This window comes from Drosophila ananassae, chromosome 3L, assembly GCF_017639315.1.
Source record: "Drosophila ananassae strain 14024-0371.13 chromosome 3L, ASM1763931v2, whole genome shotgun sequence".
Classification (NCBI taxonomy): domain Eukaryota; kingdom Metazoa; phylum Arthropoda; class Insecta; order Diptera; family Drosophilidae; genus Drosophila; species Drosophila ananassae.
In genome coordinates this window covers 12,986,962-12,999,728 of record NC_057929.1, presented here as the reverse complement: position 1 = coordinate 12,999,728, position 12,767 = coordinate 12,986,962, and the positions used below count along the sequence as shown (strand labels likewise).

The 12,767-nt window shown below is 43.4% G+C and overlaps 1 protein-coding gene across 2 annotated transcripts in view; it reads left to right on the top strand.

Annotated features, from left to right (window-relative positions):
* Positions 1-12,767, top strand: part of LOC6494352 (matrix metalloproteinase-2) — a 71,691-nt gene that overhangs the window by 24,833 nt on the left and 34,091 nt on the right. Inside the window, exon 1 of one of the 2 annotated variants that reach the window (XM_014907277.3) lies at positions 1,658-2,310. The exons of the other annotated variant lie outside the window; for it this stretch is intronic. Within the exon in view, the coding sequence (XP_014762763.1) occupies positions 2,174-2,310 (137 nt within the window). The 5' untranslated portion in view covers positions 1,658-2,173. Of the gene's footprint in view, positions 1-1,657; positions 2,311-12,767 lie in introns of those variants that run through there. 2 annotated transcript variants of the gene reach the window in all.

Genomic DNA, 12,767 nt, shown 5'->3' with positions numbered 1-12,767 from the left:
TTTGCGGTTTTCCGCATTTGCACTTTGAGTTAATCAAAAGGACGAAGATGCAATTTAGATGACGCAAATGAGAAAGTCAAGGATGTCAAGGAGAGTGTGTTTATGCGGGGGAGAGTACTCGATAATACAAGAATATGTTCCATACTTTAGATGAGTATAGTTTCTATTAGAATTAATCAAAGTGACTTGTGACCACTCCTTATGGTATTTTTGTCCTCCCAAATATCCCACCCACTTCCCAGTTGAACTTTGAACTACGGATGAACCTAGGGTCTTGTTGATTAAAGGTCTCTTGTCCACACAATTTTACGCCTTTGATGTGGGCGCGATATAATGCTGTTGATATAGCTCCGATGGCCAGGGGTAATGGCGGGGCTGCTGCAATCGCAACTGGGTTATACTCACTGTAACTACATAATAATTCTAATGAAAAATGTCAGGCAGCAAATTTGATTACTTGCTTTGATTGTCAATTAAAGCCCAACAACAATTTGCTGTGCGGTGTGGTGTGGTGCGGCGGAATCTTGTTACGTTTATATAGTCCCCGTCGAGTCGCCAAGTCGCCTGATAGACAATTTATATATGGTATGGATGGTATATGATGTATGTATATCCTTCCCCCCTTGTACTATTTATGGGGCTATGTGTCAGAGTTGATGATGAGCGAATCCTAATTAATTTTGCAATACATATGTATAAGGGGGAAAGAGCCTTGCATTAAGTGACACAGCAACCAGTCACAGTTCGCCTCCTCATTAGCCGCATTAATTGATAAATTGATATTGGCTTTGGCCATGGCTTTGGGCCAATATTCAGCCTCTATGCTTCCGTGCTTCCCTGAAATTTGAAGATGATGACCGACAGGGTTGGTATTGTATCAGTGTTGTGGTTATGTGGAATATGAACTTCTGGTTATGCTGCACTGGCCTTCCCAAAAAGTTACCACTCAAACTTTGTTTTTTGGGGAAGGAAGGAAAGAACAACATCAATTCCGGGTATCCTTTCGGACGGTCTTCACTGTTTGTCTGGCTGTCAAATCAAACTTTGATTTGATTCGATACAAAACGTAACTCATAGCTTCAGATACAGCTACCGCTACCGCTACAGCTACAGCTGACTGGCCGAAAACTTTTATTCAAACTGACAAGTTTTTCGTCCTGGGCCACCAACAACAATCAGTTAATGCAGGCTTTCTGGTTTTTGGGATGGTTTTGGGCTGCCCCTGAGCCTCTGCTGATTAATTGTTGGTAGTTTTAGTGTCACAACTGTCTTGATTAATGCTCTGACCAGGGAATTTGTTTGTCGGCCGATGCTAGTCCCACCCCCTACCCCACCAACAAAAAAGGTGGGGAAAAAAACGAGAAAGCCTGGCCAATTGTTAATTGTTGTTAAGCGCTTTTAATTTTCATGTGTGAGCCCCTTGCAGGCAGGTTAAATGCCGAAACTGGAACTAAATACGACAGTGGCCGACTGCCGAGCGACGACGAACTCTGAACCAGAACCGAAGGCCCAACTTCGGCCGGAAGCCGACCACCAATTAAGGATGCGCCTGCGCTGAAATCTCTTATACGCGAGACGAGACCAGCAAAGCTCTGTGGAAAAAGCTCGGAGATCAAGCGGAGCTTGGTGACAGTTTTCATTGAAATACGGTGGCACAGCTGGCACGGAGCTCAGTTGCTGCCAAGTGGTCAGTGTGAGTGGTGCTCCCCCAGGACAAGAGCCTTACAGCAGTATAATGAAAAAGCAAAAGTTCAGCAGCAGCAGCAGCAACAGCAACAGCAGTAGTAGCTCACACGGAGAGCCTGGTGGCCGAGATCGCCTGGTGGCACTCAGCCCTCACTCTTGATAGAACCAAAAGCCACTCCAGCTGGAAGGAAGTGTGGAGGACACTGAATCAGCGGCGCATTCAACGTCAACACGTAATCCCTGCCACTCGAACAAGGACTCCTCATCGTCGTCATCGTTGTCGAAGTGGAGGCATCATAATAATGCCCCCGATTAAAGAACAAAAAGCCAGACTGAAGTGCTGCAAGTCATTTGTGTGCTCATTGTGCAAACAGCCGCCAGATCCTGCAGCAGCCTGATGGCTCCTCCGGCGGAAATCCTTAAAGAGAGTCTGCAAGCCGGCACATAATGTCTGCTAATATTTGAAGAGTGCGTCGCATTAATTGACATGAAAGCAAGTCACGAAAAAAAAAAACACACACACAAGAAATGCATCCGCCTCCTCGTTGTTGTTCCACGCTGGAAGACAAAAAGGATGTTAATGAGTGCCACTGACTGCCTGGATGGATGCAGTACAAAAGCTGGGTAAGTGCCTTCGGCTAAGCCTTCTCCCTAAGATTGGGGGCTCTGTCAACCGAAGCCCCCACTGAATTGTGATTTGGTTGTGAGTGTATGGGGAGTGCTAGAGTGTGCCGAGTGCCAGTGAGTGATTTATATGCCAATAAATGCAGGCGGGTCAATACATTAATATTAGATTGCACTCTCTATTGGCCATATATTTTGGGCCAAATTAACCTCCTCTATGGGCTCCAACCAGGCTTCATGTTAATTAAGTGCGGTCCGGCTAGTTAGTCCATACGATCCGAGTCTCTTCATAAATTACACAATTTTCACCCGCTTTTCCTGGGCCTGGATATGGTCCTGGTTGGGCCATTAGCCTTATTGGCATATGCCAGCAATCAATTCGAAATTATACACCACAATTTCTCATCCGCTGTTGTTTTTGTCGCTGTCAGCCTGCCAATTAGGAGATATACACAAATATTGTACATCTACGTATACGTAATTTGTATACAGCACTAACAATAAAATGCAAATGTGTGTTTGGCTGACATTTTTTATTCGACTGCCCGTCTGCAATCAACCATCAATTGTCAAACATTTTCTACTTGATTACTGATACTTTCAGTTTGTTCAACTTTGTTTCTAATGATTTTCATACCCCATCCGAGGCTCTCTCATTGTGCCCAATTAAATTCTCAGTTTTATTAATTTAATTGATGTGCTTTATGCCTTTTTTTATTAAGAGCTCTTCAGATTTAATTAATTTCCATTCAAAAAAACAAACTATATATCCTTATTATATTATTAAAATAAATATATGCAAATAGTATCAACTAAAAAATGGTTAAAAGGTAAGAGAATCTATTTAAAATAGTATCGATTGGTAATTATCATATCTGATTTATGGAAATTGCTATTTTATGGTCAAAATATCGCACAATGATGTGAAAATTTCATTAAACCTGAAAATATGTTAATGTAAATGATGGAAGAGATGGAAGAAATTAGCCAACCGCTACCTCTGACCCCCCTGGCAGTGGGAAACTTTTCCCTTAGTAGTCCACGTCCTTATTAAATCCCCTGGCCTTGTTTACGGCAACTGGCCACAAACAAAACCAAAGATTTTAAGCCAAAAAGTCAACCCTGCTCTAAGAATCTTTTGTAGATTTGCCTTCCAGACAAAGACTGCCTGCAAAAATTCAATTAAACCGAAAAAGGAAGTGAAAATCGCTTGTCGCTGGAGCACACAATGCTCCATATAATATTTAAATGGAATTAGTTTTAATTAAGTCCTCGCCTTGGTTAGGCGTAGCCACAAAGGAAATTCCCTTCCAAACCGAAAGTCAACCAGAAACAAAAAAAGTAAAAGCCCAACACAAAATTTTAACAGACTCAAATTACCAACTCAGCCCCAGAAACTTAAAAAAAAAAGGCAGCAGCAGCTAGCTTGAAAGTGAACAAAATTAAGCAACAGCAGAGGCGGAATGAAACCAAAATGTTACCTCCGAAGGAAGTGATTAAAATTTTACCTAGCTCCCCGAAAAATAAAGTCCAAGGCGTCGTCCGCTGCCCTTTTGGCCCGCAAGTTTGCTCTGTTTTTTGGTTAGCCCGACCCTGGACCAGTGTTTTATCTTTTTCGGTGTGTATTTTTTCGGTAATAAGTATTAATTAATGCAAAAATGAAGACGGGACGTAAGTAGGGCTTCTCCTTCTTGTTTTACAAACGACGACCAGTCAGTTGCCTCCCTCCTTCTTTGATGAGATTCCCTTTTTTTCGACTGTATTTTTTTTTCTCGTTGAAATTTGAGACCGCCGTCCAAGCAAAGTGACGCAAATTAAGAGAACCCCTCTTGAAGCCGGCAGGACCAAGTCAAGCAGAAGAAACTTAATGAAAACGAAATTGACACCTACCTACCTGTTTTTTTAATTTTGGGTGAACAGGAGCAGAGAGTCGGAGGCGGGGTGATGTCTTTTTGGGGAGCAGAGTTCCTGTTGTTGAGTGACCGCAACGTAAAATTATACGCACGTCTGAAGTTACCCAATCCTTATACATATATATGCGAAGGACTTTGGAAATGGGTATGGGTATGTGGTGGTGTTTCAGTTTTTCAGTGTAAAAGGACATGGCGTGTCAATAGTTGCTCGCTTCGCACTTCCTGTGACATTCTGCTGCCCATCAGCCGTACACACATCCTTGTGTTCTGTACTGTCCATGTCCTGCCCGCTCATAAATCTTCCCGCCCCGAACGAGTGTGTGCGTATGTGCTTTTATCTGGCTTTCACGCTTCCGGGCCCCAGCTCCCAGACTCCCGGGCTACTAGGCCCAGAGATCTGATCCGAATGGAATTGGTAGAGTGAGAACCGAAAACCAAAAACAGAAAACGGCAAACCAAAAACCGAAAAACGAAAACCGAGAAACCGAATTGTGTCTCCAGTTATTTGAGTTTCGTTGTTTAGCTCATAAATCTGCTTATCTGGAAAGTTGGATCCCCCCGACCCGCCGCCTTTGAAAAAGGGCTCAAACTTCTTTCAGTTTTTGTTTCAGGCTGCCACTTTTCCCCCCTCCGGCCAGCAGAGCAGCAGCTGCGTGGCATTAAAGGCTAAAGGCCTTTGCAACTTGACCCTGTTGCAGTCATGCATAAATTTCTTAGATTTTCGGCCATTGACAAGCCACACAAACCCACCATCCAAGGAGTATAAATTAAAATATGTTTCAGTATTACACCCAGAGAGTATTGTGTGGCCCAGAAAGTTATAAATATTTTTTGCTTTCCGTTCGGTTGTTGTTTTGGGGGGAATTAATTAAGCCCTTGCACGGGCCTAGAGTCCTGGCCAGGACCTGGCAAATCCCAAAAAGGCAAAGGCAAGCCTTGAATATGCACAAAATGAAATTAGTTGCCGAAAAAAGATAAAAACGTAATGAAATGAAATGCGGCCTAAATGTTTTCCAGACATTTTAGGATTGTCGCAACGGATGCCCAGAGGAGGAGGGCGAAAAAACAATGAAGGGACCATAAATTGGATGGCTAGAGGAGGGAGGATGGAGGATGGGAAAGCGGTCCAAGGAAATTGAAATATGTTCGGTCTACAAATGGGTTACAAGGATGCTGTGTGAACTGGAGTGTAAAGTACGGGGTCCTAATGAAAGATTATGGTTGCAGGTTTGGACGATGATGATCCATTGTTATCGACAGAGTTGGAGGAATCCAAATTGGCAAAGTGATAGATAGTGGCAGGAGGTTTGTCCCAAAAAGGACAGATGAAAGGACGTCAAAGTCAAGGCAGAGTAATGTAGCGTTAATTTCCCCCCAAAAAAGAACACAATTTATTAATTACACAATTACCAAAAATAGGTTCTTAATTAGCCATCAAGTAATCTTAGACTTGCGCGTAAATGTCAGCGGTCTTGTGGCTTGGTTGACCTTTGCACTTTCTGGAAAGTATTGTCTTCAAAATGAAATATAAATAAGGACACCCCACCGACCAGTGTTATGCTTTTCCATTTAAATTTTAATGGGCGGTCAGAAATTGCAGCTCCCTTCGCTATTTACGTGTTTTAATATTTTTGCGGCTGCTGCTCCTTGCCCGCAACTGAAGGCTGCTGGAGAAAGAATACGAATGGGACACTGCAGGACACTTTTGGGTGCAGTCTGCATACGTCATCGAACTGTTGACCGAGTTGGCGTAGCGCCAACAAGTTGCCTGTTGCCTGTCAGCACAAATTGTAGATAGGGACCGAGCCCAGCAGCCGGCAGCCAGTAGCCAGAAAAAGGATCGCAGGACACGCAGCTAGGACCCACTGTTTTATGCATGGCATGCACTAAGGCGCAAAGTGTTGATAGAGCAGCCACACACACAGTCACAGTCTCACACACAACCCTTTTCACACCCAGATAGGGACTCTGACACGGACAGATGCAGATTTCTGCTGAGGCAGCAGGGGCTCCATTGGCAGGACTTGCAGGATCCTCCTGCTGGTCGTCATAAAAATGAAAACCGAGCCCTAGCAGAGCCAACTGCAGTGGTGACACAGTGGTTGTGGAGCTACAATAAGGGTTACTCCAAAAAAGAAGAGACTTTTTAGAAAAATTACAATTAATTACAAGGTTATTTTTGTCAATTTTTTAAACAAAATACATCCTTAAAAAGCCTTTGTCTCTCATATATTTCTTATACTTTGTTTTGTGATACAAACTGTATCCCAACGTACTGGCCACTGGTTGACCGCAGAAAAATGAGTGGAGATTCGGTTTCTGCTACCTGGCCTGCCACCTTGCCACATGCCGCTTGCCACCTGGCAAACTGGCCAACTGGCTGCCACCGATTCGGCCGCTGATGATGCTTGCTCGCTGGCTGGCATCTATCAAACGCCGCCATATTGAATCAACGCAAAATAATTGCTTTTTAAATGGGTTTTTATACCAGGCACCGGGAACGGGCCGGGAACCGGGCACTGGGAGTGAGAACAGTAGCCCAGAATCCAGGACATGGAGTCGAGGCCATAAATTCAAGGCATTGCCACCTCTCTTCAATTTTTCAACTGCCTTCTCCAGTGAGCCCCTCTGAACCATCTTGTTAAATAAAGTTTTTCCGCGACTTAAATCGCGCTTTTCCTCGTCCTGTTGCCCCTTCGAGATCCTTGTCGATTTCTGCGCTTTAATTTTCCGATTTATGCCCATCTCGTCGGCCGCAAGGACATTTTTAATGAGATTTCGCTTGGATAGTCGGGAAAAGAAGGCATCTTTTCAGGGATTGAAAGGGGCTGGCCGACGGGCCGTCAGAGCAGTCCGGAATGGAAGCGGAGTCCGAGGCGTTGACAGACACAGATTATGAGAGATATTCCGAAAAAGTCAGTGCGGTTAAGCAGCTGCTTTCGAGGGGCGGCGAGGGAGCCGGAAATAGAGGCTATGAAAGCCAACTTAAGTTCTCCATTGGATGATGAAAGTATACATAATTTTAGCCCAAGCCTCATCCATCCATTTTGCCGGGGATGCTTGGCCATAAAAGTTTTCCTTGTTTTCAGTAAATTTGCGTTAAGCACAGTGGTGGGAATTATCCTTCTTGCCTCCGTGCCAGGGCAATGACAACATAATTAACTCATTTATCAAGTGGATTAGTTTTCCTATTTTCCTTTATATTTAAACAAAAAAAACTTGGATTATAAAATTCACAAAACAAAAACTAAACAACAGCGAATGCGAATCAACAATCGAATATAATTTGCATCACAACCGAAAGGGAAAAATATGAAATATACAGATATATATATAGATAGATAGAGATATAGATATAGAGAACGAGAGAGACAAATATAATAGTAATAGAAAGGGAAAGAAATCAAATCATGACTCGTCATCGAGGTTGTTTTTCCACAAAACTTAATTGAGTTCAACTGAAAGTGTCAAGTCATATGGCCGAACTTTGTACGCAAATCGAAAATATATTGTATCCATAATGCGTAGAAATGTGTAACTCTATGAATACGTAATTTATGGCAGGTTGGATGGCTAGCGATTTAAAATTTCAGCGTCCTTTTGATTAGCTTTCTGAGCTTGATGTCACTCTCTATGACTTCCTGATAATTGCACACTTTTGCGGGATATAGAAGATAATGTCAGGCTATTAAAAACCGGGCGGAATCCTGGAGGCGGGATCACAAAAACGCAGCGTTTTAGTATTTCCGTTGCCAGCGGAAACGGAAGTGTAACTGCCGCAGGAGCACAGGCCCACACACACACACACTCTCATACGTGTATAAGGGAATGCAGTGTTTCTTGTCCTGCTCTGATCCTTATGGTGTTGCCCTCACTGCTTTTCAGTCAAGGCGTAGCCGGCGCATTTATAATTAACATAATGATGGCATTTTGCTAAACACCGTTTTCCGCATGTAACACACACTCACAGGAACACACACAGTCAGGCACATACTCAAAGGATAAGGAAAGAGATAGGCAAGGACGGGAGACGAAGGTGGCACTCAACAACGGCTGCATAGTTGACATGAAATGCCAACTTAATGTCAGAAAGTTAACATGCCACTTGAAATTAACAAGCCGCGCACAGTCCTCCGCCTCTCCTCCTCGGTCTCGGTCTCACCTCATCAGTTGAGTCCTTTCTGCATTGTTTTGTGGATATGTATATGTATGTGTGTATCCTGTGCGAGTGTGTCCTGCTGGAGTACCAACCGGTACCTGGCTCGACTTGACACAGGCGACTGGTGTGTCAGGTGAGGCGCATTAAAAATGTAGAATTTCATCTTTTAGTCAGCAATTGTAGCGTTTTTCCCAACGTCCCTTCCAAGCCCCCCTTTGTCCACGCCCCTGCTCTTTGTCGAGTGTTTTCGGCCTGTCTAAGTTTCAGGCTCTCAACTGTGGCCGGGCTTTTGTTTCAAACTGTCGCGCTATTTAAAACCGCTTGCAGAACAACACGGGCAAAAAAAGGGCCTGGTGGGTTAGACCTCTCTGCTACCGTTTAGTATGCATTTGGCCAACAGGCTCAATTATTAATTAATTCCCCCACGCATACGGCTAACCCACGTATACGGTTTTTGGCCGCATTTTACATAACTAATGACGCTCGAAAGCAAATGTTATGGCCGCCACCGCTACAAAGGCTATATTGGCAGCCCAATCAGCTTGGCTAGTTGCCCAGGAGAACCGGGCTTTATTTTTCAATATTTCATCCCAAAATATTCACAGTTTTATTCTAGGTTTTGGCAAGCCTTCCGCAAATATCTCAAAAATGCCAAATCAAATTTGAAAGTTTGTTTTCTAATCATGCGTTGCAGATTGTAGTGAATTCCTTGAATACTTCAGAAATTATTGATTAGAAAAGATTCCTTTACATTCTTTAACTTGCCTACTCCAGCTAAAAATCCAAACGCACTTTAAAATACATTTAATTTAATATTCAAAATACAGACAGCCAAGAAAAAAAAGCAAAACAATGGCATAGGGGGATATTTTAGGCTCGTTTCGCATCCAGACCCAAATTGGTCGTTAGCACATTGGTGAGGGGGGTGAGCCGGGCATGACATGAACCAGGGGCGAGGTAGGGGTTTGAAAAAAGGTCGCTGCAAATTACACGTGACATGCTAAATGGTTGGTGGGTGGGGCATGGAGGATGCCATTGGCGGGAGGAAGGAAGTGGAATGTTTCCCGACTGACAGCGACACACGTCCCTCCCGTTTTCGTTGCCAAATGATCATAAAATTAGCGCACAAAAGTAAAACATATGAGACGCGATTTGAATTTGACGCCATTACCTTCATTTGGGCCCCCAGCCTCCATACAGCTAGCTGCAGTGAGAGAAAAATATAGGGGAAAGTGATTACTAATTAGGAGAAATATAAATGATAGGTTTTAGGCTTAAAGTTTTGAGACTAGAATTCTGAATAAAGCCTTATTTAAAATTGTTTTTCTGGCCTAGTATTTGTTTTAAGTGCACCATCAGTGCCCAAAGCACACAGACGCCTGGGCGGGTGGTGGCAGCCACGCATAATGACGCACCAGGCGCCAAAGTCATTTGCATATGCCAACCTAACCAAAAACGCCATGGCAGGAGGCAGCCTCGTACTCCATAAAAATCCAAGGATGTGGATGTGGGTGGTGGTGGCGGTGTCAGTGTGGGGGAGTGAATATTTTTATTGGCAGCTGCCTACTCCCGGAGACGCTAGCTGTTTTTTTTTTCTCCCTGTGTCTGGCATACTAAGTGAGCTTTTATGCCAGCACAGCAGCTCCCTTCCTCCCTGCCCTTCGTCCTTGCACCCCCTCCTCTGATAATAATCGTACATAATAATGTGTTTGCTCACTGATAGCGTTAATTATGCAGGGGCCGCAACGCTAATTATGATTTGTAAGCCTTGAAAATGTTTCGAGTTTCGTGCTGCCTACTTGCAGGCGCCGGGGCGAGCTTTTTAATGAACCGCCTCGTACGTGTTCGTCGGCCAATCAATGGGCCCATTGTCGGTGCGAAATTCGAATCTCGAATCCCCACTCGAAGCAGGCTGGTCCGAAAAATACAAAAAAAAAAAAAAAAAATAACAGCCAGAAACAACAACAGAAATGTGCGCAATCTACAATCGTTGGAGGCGGTTGGCAGGTGCGGGGGCATTGGTTAAAATGCCACTTGAGGCAGCACAAAAGGATGCAACTGCAGAATGTATCTGGCGGATACAGCAGTCCCGCAATTATGTTACAAAACGTTGCAATTAAGCAAACTGTAACAAAAGCATGACCGAGCGTTGCCCCCTCTCTCTCTCTCAGTGTCGCTCTATCTGTGACTCGCTCCGTAACTAAATATGAAATGTGGAGTGAAAAAAAAAAAAAAATGGGAAAAAAAATCAGAGGAACAAAAAACTTCCGCTGTCAACGTTGTATCTTCCCGTCTCACTCCCGCCAGGACTTTCAAGTGCACTCTAAGCCTGGCAACTTGAAGCAAGGAAGAAGCATTCATATTTTTTGCCGTGTGTGTGGAAACGTGTTCAATTGATATTTTCTGAACGCGCAAAGAAAAAGTTATAAATAACAAGAAAAGGACGAAGAAGACGCAGAGCAACTTGAGCCAAAACTGCAATATTGCCAGTGGCCCCCTCCTCTAATTTTTTTTTTTAGCTTCTTGAAGCCAAAATGCCAGACCAGTGTAAAAATACAAAACCCAGTGCCCAGGCGGAGTGAGAAAAGGTCACTTGGGGCCACCTCTTTGGAATCAGAGTCTAGAAGGCTAGTAGAATGAGGATATGGCTACGGCTACTTTGCCTCAAGTCCTGGCGAGGCCAAGAAAGCCAAACAAGTGGCTGCTTCATATTGATTGCTAAGCCAACGCTCCAGGCTGCCTTCGAGTGGCATTCCTCACTCAACTTTCAGCTAACTCATCTACTCATCTACCAACTTTTTGTATTTCCACATACTCAGTATCTGGAATAAAAAAGGATTTCAAATATCGTTGGCAAAAGTTGGAAATCAGAATATTATTACTCCCTTAAATGGAAAGTATATATGATACTATACTTCAAACTATCCTCTAAAGAACTAAAATATTTAACTCAAAACAATAAACTATTTTTGCTTAGTGCATTTAAAACTAAACTCTGGATCACCTGGCTTCCCATGTTGAAATGACTTTTCCGAGCTGCATATTGAAATTTTATTGCATTCCACCCAAAATGGGGATAAGCGGGAATGGGTTTTGGGCCAGGCCACGTTCAGAACCAGACTAGCTGGCAGTAGCAGTCGAGAGTCAGTCGAGCGGCACAAATTCAAACATTTGTACTTCTGAAATTGAAAAAGGTGTCGGGATGAAAATGAAAAATTATCCCCCCCATCTGGCGCAGGAGGATGGTTGGATGAGTGGAAATATGATGGCAGTCAGTCAGCCGACTGGTCAGCATTGATATCAGCCTGGGGTTTTTGTCTTCATCACTCCCCTGATGACCGATGTCTGGTCTGGTCTGGCGCCGGAATGGTACTGGTACTCGGTTTCGGTTAAAATAAGAGTTATACGTTGATTGGCTGCTGGTGGCTTAATTGTTGTATACCAGCCAGTCCTGAAATGGACTTAATGAAATGAAACACCACTAGTAATTGATCGATTACATTGCTTCACACACCCAATCTACAAAATAAGGTAAACTTTATTACTAAAGACCTCCATAAATCATTACAGCAGCATTACAGCAAATAATTAAAAATAAATTTGGTATGCAAAGAAAAGTGTACGCTTTTTATTTATGACTTTCGAAAACTATTTAAAATGGTTATTAACAATGTTGATTTATCGACGTATTGGCCGGCATGCTCCGATGCTTTATATTAATTAACTTGTCCTTGTTATGGGACTCCCGTAATGATGGCCATATCGTTTTAATTAATATTTAAAGCTTTCGAAAATGTTTAAGAACTGTAAGATATTTCTAAAATATTTTACAGTGAGAGAGTCCTTTTATGAAATCCTGTTTGGCTTGTCAGGCTTCGCAGTCAGTGATTTCAATGTGTGTTTGCAAAATTTATCTTTCATTTTGACGCTTCTGGCTGGAGCTGATGCTCCTGATGCTGCTACAGTTGCATTTTATGCAAACATATGCGGCGTGAACTGCAAAAGTCGCGATGCGGCCTCGTGGAAAAAAGCGTAGACATGCCAAAAAGTTTTTGCCAGGCTCTCTGTCCTCCGTCCTCATACCAAGTTTTTGAGCCTCGGCTAGACAGCTGTCAACAGTCAAATATGCTGGCAGCAAACAATGCTGGAGGAAAAAAACCTATGTCTGATTTCATTTTCAAAGTCCTGGATGATATACGCGAGGAGTGGAGACAAGCTTTACAGGATAATGCCTAGCCAGCTGTCCGCACAAGTCTTTTTCACACCTTTTGGGGGGCGGGCCACCAAGCCAAAGCTATTTAATCATTCAAAGTTTTTATTGGCCGTGGGGCATGAGGCGGGCCAGGATGCGCCAGCAAATTTATTATTCAAGCGTAAACGTAAGC